At 44.0% G+C, this 8903-nt stretch overlaps 1 protein-coding gene and 1 pseudogene across 2 annotated transcripts; both read left to right on the top strand.

Annotated features, from left to right (window-relative positions):
* The first annotated feature begins 646 nt into the window (after positions 1–646).
* Positions 647–3460, top strand: LOC311223512 (beta-1,4-galactosyltransferase 1-like; annotated as a pseudogene). The gene is made up of 2 exons: positions 647–1196; positions 2666–3460. The product of its transcript is annotated as a beta-1,4-galactosyltransferase 1-like (transcript).
* Positions 3461–3905: 445 nt separating this feature from the next.
* On the top strand, positions 3906–7168 carry LOC311223513 (trypsin-like; the record flags this gene model as incomplete). Its single annotated transcript, XM_084308295.1, has 5 exons — positions 3906–3985; positions 4542–4640; positions 5485–5648; positions 6183–6319; positions 7016–7168. Coding segments are annotated over 5 exons (633 nt in total), but the record flags the coding sequence as incomplete, so codon positions are not given.
* Positions 7169–8903: the final 1735 nt, after the last annotated feature.

Below are 8903 nucleotides of genomic sequence, written 5' to 3' on the forward strand. Positions count from 1 at the left end.
AATTATTGTTGGCTAATTTTATAGGAGAGACTGACGCAGGTGCAGAAACAAATGGGCCGGCCGACACTGAAGCTGATCCAAGAGGTGGAGACCCGCTGGAACAGCACCTACCACAGGCTCCAGCGGCTCTATGACCTCAGGGAACCTGGAGGAGCAGCTCTGGAACAGCACCTACCACAGGCTCCAGCGGCTCTATGACCTCAGGGAACCTGGAGGAGCAGCTCTGGAACAGCACCTACCACAGGCTCCAGCGGCTCTATGACCTCAGGGAACCTGGAGGAGCAGCTCTGGAACAGCACCTACCACAGGCTCCAGCGGCTCTATGACCTCAGGGAACCTGGAGGAGCAGCTCTGGAACAGTACCTACCACAGGCTTCAGCGGCTCTATGACCTCAGGGAACCTGGAGGAGCAGCTCTGGAACAGCACCTACCACAGGCTCCAGCGGCTCTATGACCTCAGGGAACCTGGAGGAGCAGCTCTGGAACAGCACCTACCACAGGCTCCAGCGGCTCTATGACCTCAGGGAACCTGGAGGAGCAGCTCTGGAACAGCACCTACCACAGGCTCCAGCCAGCGGCTCTATGACCTCAGGGAACCTGTAGGAGCAGCTCTGGAACAGCACCTACCACAGGCTCCAGCGGCTCTATGACCTCAGGGAACCTGGAGGAGCAGCTCTGGAACAGCACCTACCACAGGCTCCAGCGGCTCTATGACCTCAGGGAACCTGGAGGAGCAGCTCTGGCCGGCCTACGCACCGACATCGCCCCACTCTCACAGGAACAATATGACATCATAGCAGAATCCCTCAGAGTGCCGGCTCCATTTGACTATGCCACCGTTGAGCTGTCTGAGGAGAAGAGAGTGTCCGGCTCAAAGGTCATTCCCCTGCTGTCGATGCTACACGGCTTAGTGGAGGACGAAATGCAAACTGTCCTAACTCCAGAGAGCACGGCCATGGCTCAGAATATGAGGAGACGACTGAGGGACATGCTTCAAGGCGTACAAACGGCGACTATCTATACCCTGGCGACACTGCTGGATACCAGATTCAAGAAAATTGGATTCTTTAGCCCTAATAAGGCAGCAACTGCGGAGCAGAAGCTCATAGTCGAATGCACTAAATGCATTCGAAGCAGCGCTGCTTCTTCTTCCGCCTCCTCATCATCATCGGAAGCTCCGCAGCCTCTGACTCAAGGTATGTAATGGACAGACACATTGTACTTGTGTTATTGTATTCAATCACTTACAGCCTGTTTGTCTATCCTAGGTAAAAATATGTGGAGTCGTTTAGACACCGCAGTCAAGGAGGCCAGGACCCAGGGCCCGAGTGTCACTGCGGACGCAACAGTGGAGGTCCATAAGTTCCTATCCGAACCCAACACTGATCGGATGGAGAACCCCCTGGATTACTGGGAGAGACAAAGAAACGTGTATCCTAACTTGTACAAACTTGCTGTAAAGTACTTATGTATGCCAGCATCATCTGTGCCCTGTGAGAGGGTCTTTTCAAAAGCTGGGGAAATCCTGTCAAAAAAAAGAAACCGCCTGAGCCCCAGCACTGTGGAAAAGTTGCTTTTTCTGAATAAAAATGAATGAAGTAACACAAGCACTTCTCCTCTGTCCCTGCTGTCATTCTGTCAGAAAAACACAGTCTATTAAACAATAGAATGTTGTAATAACACAAGCACTTTCTCCTCTGTCCCTGCCATCATTCTGTCAGAAAAACAGTCTATTAAACAATAGAATGTTGTAGTAACACAAGCACTTTCTCCTCTGTCCCTGCCATCATTCTGTCAGAAAAACAGCCTATTAAACAATAGAATGTTGTAATAACACAAGCACTTTCTCCTCTGTCCCTGCCATCATTCTGTCAGAAAAACAGTCTATTAAGTCTTCCAGAATATATCTTTGAAAAATGTTCGGGAATGAGACCCACTATTATTTGTTTATTTGGCATCATCATCACATCATCACATCAAAGCTTCACACACCAAAGCCATGGGTATCATTATAATCACTCTGCCTGTTCTACATTTATTGTCCACTTGATGGCACAGTAGAGCAAATACACCATGAAGCTTCAACACATGTGTGGTACTATTGGATGGAAAGCCTCAATGCTTCATGAAGCTTCATCTCGCCATCTCACTGAGAAGGGCCGAGCCTCGTAGCGGCTCTCTATTTATACCCTTGGGCGGGTCTACTATGACATCACCGCTATGACCTCACAATGTTCCAGAACGCTCTAGCCTGTTCTAACTGGTTCTACTATGACATCACACTGCAGCTTAACTGGAATTACACTATTCAGTTACACAGGGTTCAGATGTTCATCATCGTGGGGAGAATGAACACCACTTCGGGAGCTCTATTGTAGTGTTCTGACTCTACTTCACAATCTTGACCCAAATAATTCACATAGGAACAAATACTTGGAATTACTAAAGATGTGGAAACTGTTAAAGATATTCTTTCCATGTATTTTACTTTTAGCTGTATTTTCGTTAATGCACGATTGGCTTTACCTCAGCTATGTTAACTGCTGTAAAACGAGATCACCAGATGGATTAAAATGGACATGGAGTCAAACCAGGAATGTTTCCGCATCAACGGTAAAGAATTCGGACGAAACAAAGCTGGTGACAAACTTGCCCCCCTGCCCAGACACATCTCCTCATCTGCTGGGTCCGTTCACCGTGGAGTTCAACTTATCGCTGCCGACTCTCGACACGATCCGCACGGAGAACCCAGCTCTCCAGGAGGGGGGGCTCTTCAAACCCCCAGACTGCATCGCCTCGCAGAAGGTGGCGGTCATCATCCCGTTCCGCAACCGCTCCGAGCACCTGCTGCACTGGCTCCACTACCTTCACCCCTTCCTCCAGCGCCAGCAACTCAACTACGGGGTCTACATAATCAACCAGCACGGAGAAGGGACATTCAACAAAGGCAGGCTGATGAACGCCGGTTATGTCGAAGCATTGAAAGAGTACAACTATGACTGCTTTGTCTTCAGCGACGTGGATCTGATTCCTATGGATGACCGTAACACCTACAGGTGTTTTAAGCAACCTCGTCACCTGGCCGTGGCTGTTGACAAGTTTGGCTTCAGGTTAGACTATGAGACTCTCTTTGGTGGAGCCACATCACTGTCCAAAGAGCAGTTCTTGAAAATCAATGGCTTTTCAGTTCTGGGGTTGGGGAGGGGAAGACGATGCTATCCAGCTACGCCTCACCTACAGAGGAATGCATATTTCCAGGCCTAATGAGATCATTGGCAAATGCCGGATGATCAAGCATCAGCGGGACAGGAAGAATGAACTTAATCACAGGAGACATGATCTAATGTATAATACAAGACACACCATGGGCAAAGATGGAATCAACTCCCTCAAGTACACTGTTGTTAACATCAAGAAAGACAGGCTCTTCACTTTCATCACTGTTAATGTTACCACGTGATTCATGGAAAGAATCAAGTGTAGCACTCAACACTTTGATGAACATTGTTACTCAGCCCTTCCTGATGACTTGTCGTACAGAACTTGTAAGTCGCTTTGGATAAAAGTGTCAGCTAAATGACTAAATGTAAATGTAAATCAGTTCTGCATAGATGGTAAGTAATCAGTGGTGGAAGAAGTGCACAGTTCCTTTAGTAAAAGTATAAATAAAAAATGTAATAGATACTCTGGTAAAAGTCAAAGTCCTTTCCTTCTACTGTGTGTGTGTGTGTGTGTGTGTGTGTGTGTGTGTGTGTGTGTGTGTGTGTGTGTGTGTGTGTGTGTGTGTGTGTGTGTGTGTGTGTGTGTGTGTGTGTGTGTGTGTGTGTGTGTGTGTGTGTGTGTGTGTGTGTGTGTGTGTGTGTGTGTGTGTGTGTGTGTGTGTGTGTGTGTGTGTGTGTGTGTCTCTCAACTACGGCTACCACTTCTGCGGCGGCGTGCTCATCAATGAGCAGTGGGTGCTCTCCGTCGCCCACTGTTGGTACAAGTGAGTATGGACAGCTGTGAAGGAAGGAAGGTGATTTTGTGGGATTGTGAAACAAGATGAGATGAGATTGAAAAACCATTAAGCACACAGACTGAAAGAGGAGATAAAGGAGCTACAATTTAAAATATCTGGTTATTTATTGTCTGTCCCGAATGTATTTGGTCTATTTGGTGTCCAGTCCTTGCTTTTTATGTGTATGTAATGTATGCTATTGTCTACCGTTTGTCCTGATTGGTTATCTTTTTTTTTTCTACGACTAGTTGAAAAATTATGATGGGTCACACACACCTTTCTCCCAAGATATTAATTATTTTTGAATGACATGCATGTATCTTTTGCATGGAGAAAAGTGGACAATCATCATTTAGAATTTTAATAAAAATAAAAAAGCCTACCTGTAGTTAGCACCTTTGCTATTATTCTCTCTATCCACTCTAACAAAAATAACATCACTGTTTGCATTTTTCTGGAATATCTTTAGGGAATATTTATATAAAGTCTTCATACAGATTCATAATCATGCATCCTTCCTCCTCCTCTCTCGCTCCTCTGCCAGTCCCTATTACATGCAGGTCATGTTGGGAGAACACGACGTGCGCGTGTCTGAAGGTACTGAGCAGCTCATAAAGATAGACAACATCTGGTGGCACCAAAGGTGGGTGGAAAGAAATCAAAATGGCATGCGCTCATATTATAGCTTTCAGGTGTATCATTTCTTGGAATGTTTTCACATAATTCTAACTTCTAAAATATGATGGCGTTTTTTGTGACCCTGTAACCATTGTGACTACTGGTCTACTTAAAGGCTGAATCCGTGAATTTCTGACCATATCAAATCGGGGTATTATTCGCATATGTGTGATGTCACCTCCTGGATGTAAAATCAGTGTCCAATAAACTGATTGTTTGGGGGGTGGGACTCTTTACATCCTAAAGATGTTTGAATTCTGGTCCAGGCCTGTTAGAAACTCTAAAATATACAGGTAAACTTCATGTGGGTGTGAGAAATCAACATTTTACGTCTTTTATCCACAAAGTCAGGGACCAGCCCCATGCCAGTGACATCAGGGACGTTCTCTTTCTGATATCTAGCTCCAGGAGATGTGGTGCATGTTCATAAATATTGACTGAATTGTCCTGGGGCACAGGAATGGCCGACTTTAATTCAACTATTGCACTGAAGAACCATATAAGTCTGTTTTGAAATCTTTTGGACATGTATTTGCAGTTGGGAAGATATAACTTGGAGTGAGAATGTGATATATCACAAGAAACCACTCAACCTCGACTGTCTTCATCTATGAGTGAACAGAACACTCAACTTACCATCTTTAGATAATTAAGTTTGAAAACAGTGTTCCTCTGAAAACGTATATGGCTCTTCATCTCTCTCAGTTTATGTTGTGCATTACACTTTTTGTCCACGATTGCATGATTGATTCTGTTGTCCTATTTTACAGGATTTAACTCAAACCCTTTGGTCCTCTTTCTGCCCACAGCTACGACTACCAGACTCTGGACTATGACATCATGCTGATCAAGCTTTACCACCCTGTGACGGTGACCGCGGCCGTGGCGCCCATCTCCCTGCCCGAGGGGTGCACAGATGCAGGTGTCTCCTGCTCTGTGTCTGGGTGGGGTAACACTGCCATGGGAGAGGAGGGTGAGTTCATAATACTGACCTTGATCACACAGAACCTTCGCATGGATATTTGCTAGGGATGTCCGATATTATCGGCCTACCGATATTATCGGCCGATATCGGCATTAAAATGTGATATCGGAAAATATCGGTATCGGTTTTCAATTTTTTTATTTTTTATTTTTTTTACATTTCTATAACCTTTATTTACCCAGGCAAGCAAGTAAGAACAAATTCTGATTTTATTTATTGTCAAAAGTATGCATAATGTTGTGTTAATTCCACAACAAGAGATATGTAATGTTAATTACCTGAAATTATTCCATTTTTGGGGGGGGAAACCCTGCATATATCGGTATCGGTTGATATCGGTTGATATCGGTATCGGAAATTAAGAGTTGGACAATATCGGTATATCGGTATCGGTAAAAAAGCCAATATCGAGCATCCCTAATATTTGCACAAAGTCCATACTTTGGACATACTCGTGGAATCAACCTGAACCTCAAATCTATCTGTCTGTCTATCTGTGTGTTCTATCTCCATCTATTCCAGTCAATCTGCCTCACCGTCGGCAGTGTCTGGAGGTTCCTGTAGTGGAGGACCAGGACTGTGAGAATGCCTACCCTGGCATGATCACCGCCAGAATGATGTGTGCTGGTTACATGGAGGGAGGCAGAGACGCATGCAATGTAAGTTCTCTCTCACAATGGCTCCATTCATTCTATAGTATGTGGAGGGATCTACACAGTACATCCTCCTGCCCGCTAAAAATTCCTAGTTGACTGACAGCGATGGGATTTCGTGGACTATAATTGATTATGTCTGTTTCAATTGACAACTCTATCAAAGAGCAAATCTGCAAATATTATTGTGACGCCAGAGATGTGCTTCTATAATTCCCCCAGAAATAACACACATTCAACATGAAAACTAAAATAAAAGAATGAATCTTAGTTGACTATAGTACCCAGACGTCGGCTTCCCACCCGCTAACACTGCCAATTGTGTCAGTATGGACGGCCGACCAAGCCGGAGGCACCACAGCTGGATTCGATCCCCACTGTCTCTGTGGTGGTAGACAGACGCTTAGTCCGCTGCGCTACCCGGCCGCCCTATTCCTTATTTTATTTAACTTTTTTTTCTTCTTTTTTTTACAGTAAATCCTCTTTGTATTTTTTCATTGTTATTCTTTGATTATTTTATATTATTCGAAATAAACCATTCATTGTAGTTGTATTGACACACTCCCTCTCTCTGCGTCTGTCTGTCTGTCTGTCTGTCTGTCTGTCTGTCTGTCTGTCTGTCTGTCTGTCTGTCTGTCTGTCTGTCTGTCTGTCTGTCTGTCTGTCTGTCTGTCTGTCTGTCTGTCTGTCTGTCTGTCTCAGGGCGACTCTGGCAGTCCTCTGGTGTGTTCGGGGAACGTCCACGGTCTGGTGTCCTGGGGTCGAGGTTGTGCCGAGCCCAACTCCCCCGGTGTCTACGTCAAACTCTGCACGTTGCTCCCATGGATCGAAGACATTCTGGCAACCAACACCTAATACAGTTGTCTGTCCTCTCTCCTCACGTGTCTCATTTATCATACTCCTCTCCATATCTCCCTTCACAGCTAATCTGAAGTGATTATTCCCCCTCCCTTTTTTCTCTCACTTTCATACATTTTCTCTCACTCACAAACTCTCTTTCCCCCCCCCCCTCTCACTGCTGGACTCAGCATAGATTTAACAAAATGTAAAGACACTGAATAAAGTCAGCCGTTATGCATTCATCCAGAATTTCAACCTTGTCTTGTTTCCACGATGATGGCACGCACAATAAGAAAATCACAGCTCGATACTGCTTAGAACTGAAAATCATGGGTTTATTTGTTAAAACCATTTTATTACTATGTAACAAACCTGGGTCAGATACTATTCGCAAATAATTCTCAGATACTCCACCGCAAAACAATATTTGGTTAATTTGGTAGAATGTGATTCAGCTACAAATATGTCTACTGTCATCTAGGTTTAGGGAGAAGCCCCACCATGGAAATGCAATGAGTGCCACAAGGTTTAGACTTGTGTAAAACTATTTACCATACTTTTCTGTGATTACCTGATGCTATTGTCTTGATGTGATAAAACCCACCCATCTGGTATTCCAAACAGGTTAAAACAAACACTAAGAACAAATACTCTCTATCATATCATCTACAGTGCATTATCCTACACTGTACCATCGAAGTAAGTTCATATTAAATTAAAATATTATATTTCATACTAGTTGTCAGAAACCTATTTTAGGTTCAACATTAGGTTGAAAAAGAGAGTTGACAAATGAGCAAGCCGCCATTTTCTTTTTGAAAACCACAGGATATAATCAACTGCAGATCAAGGTTTGGGGTCCTAGTAAAGTAATAATGATGCACTTCCTAAGATATAATATATGTAAATAAATATTATATTTGAATGCGCCTGTGTGCCTAACGAAACGATAATGGCGTTTACGCGCTGTACAGTAGCTACCGAAGATCATTGGCTGTACATCGGTCGATAGCGGCAAATCTGTAGCTGTGCGAAGCTTGTTTAATTAGGCTTAAATAAGACTTGCTGTGGAAAAGTTTTGCCTTCAAAATAAAAGCGCCAGCCAAGCCAGTTAATTCATCACGTTAGCATGCTAAAATAAAAGCATAACGGTGGGGCCATTGTCTCAAAAAAAGAGTGACAATGGCCTGTGAGCCATTGTGCTAGTTTAACACAAACACAAGTGATGAAAACAAACAGTATCAATTAAGAACAAATTCTTATTTACATTATAGAACTTTTAAGACTGAGTGAGATACTAGGAGTGCAATGTGGTTACTGAACAGAAGGTGGCCTCAGTGAGCAATGTTTTACCTGTGTCATTCATTCACCTTTTCGTTTGCAATCATGCTAAAAAGCACTTTTGAAAAGATATGACAATGGTTGCTATGTATCCCATAGTTCATCTATTCATGAGGAAGTATTGCTCTACATGGGGCCAGAATCAATGCAAATGACATGTCGTCAGCTTGTGACTGCAACTTTTTCCTGTTTGCGGACGACTCAGCCCTGCTGGTCTCTGACAAGAACAAGTTACAGGTTGAAAAAACCCTCAACTCAGAACTAGGCAAAATCTGCATATGGCTCGCTGATAACAAACTATCATTACACATGGGCAAAACAGAGTCCAAAAAAGTCAACCAACGAACTTGATTCTTGTACCGGATCTCCTCTCTGGTAAACAAGAATACCCTGAAGACTCTGGCAGGAG

The sequence above is a fragment of the Notolepis coatsorum genome (genome assembly GCF_963971535.1).
Source record: "Notolepis coatsorum genome assembly, chromosome: 2".
Lineage (NCBI taxonomy): Eukaryota > Metazoa > Chordata > Actinopteri > Aulopiformes > Paralepididae > Notolepis > Notolepis coatsorum.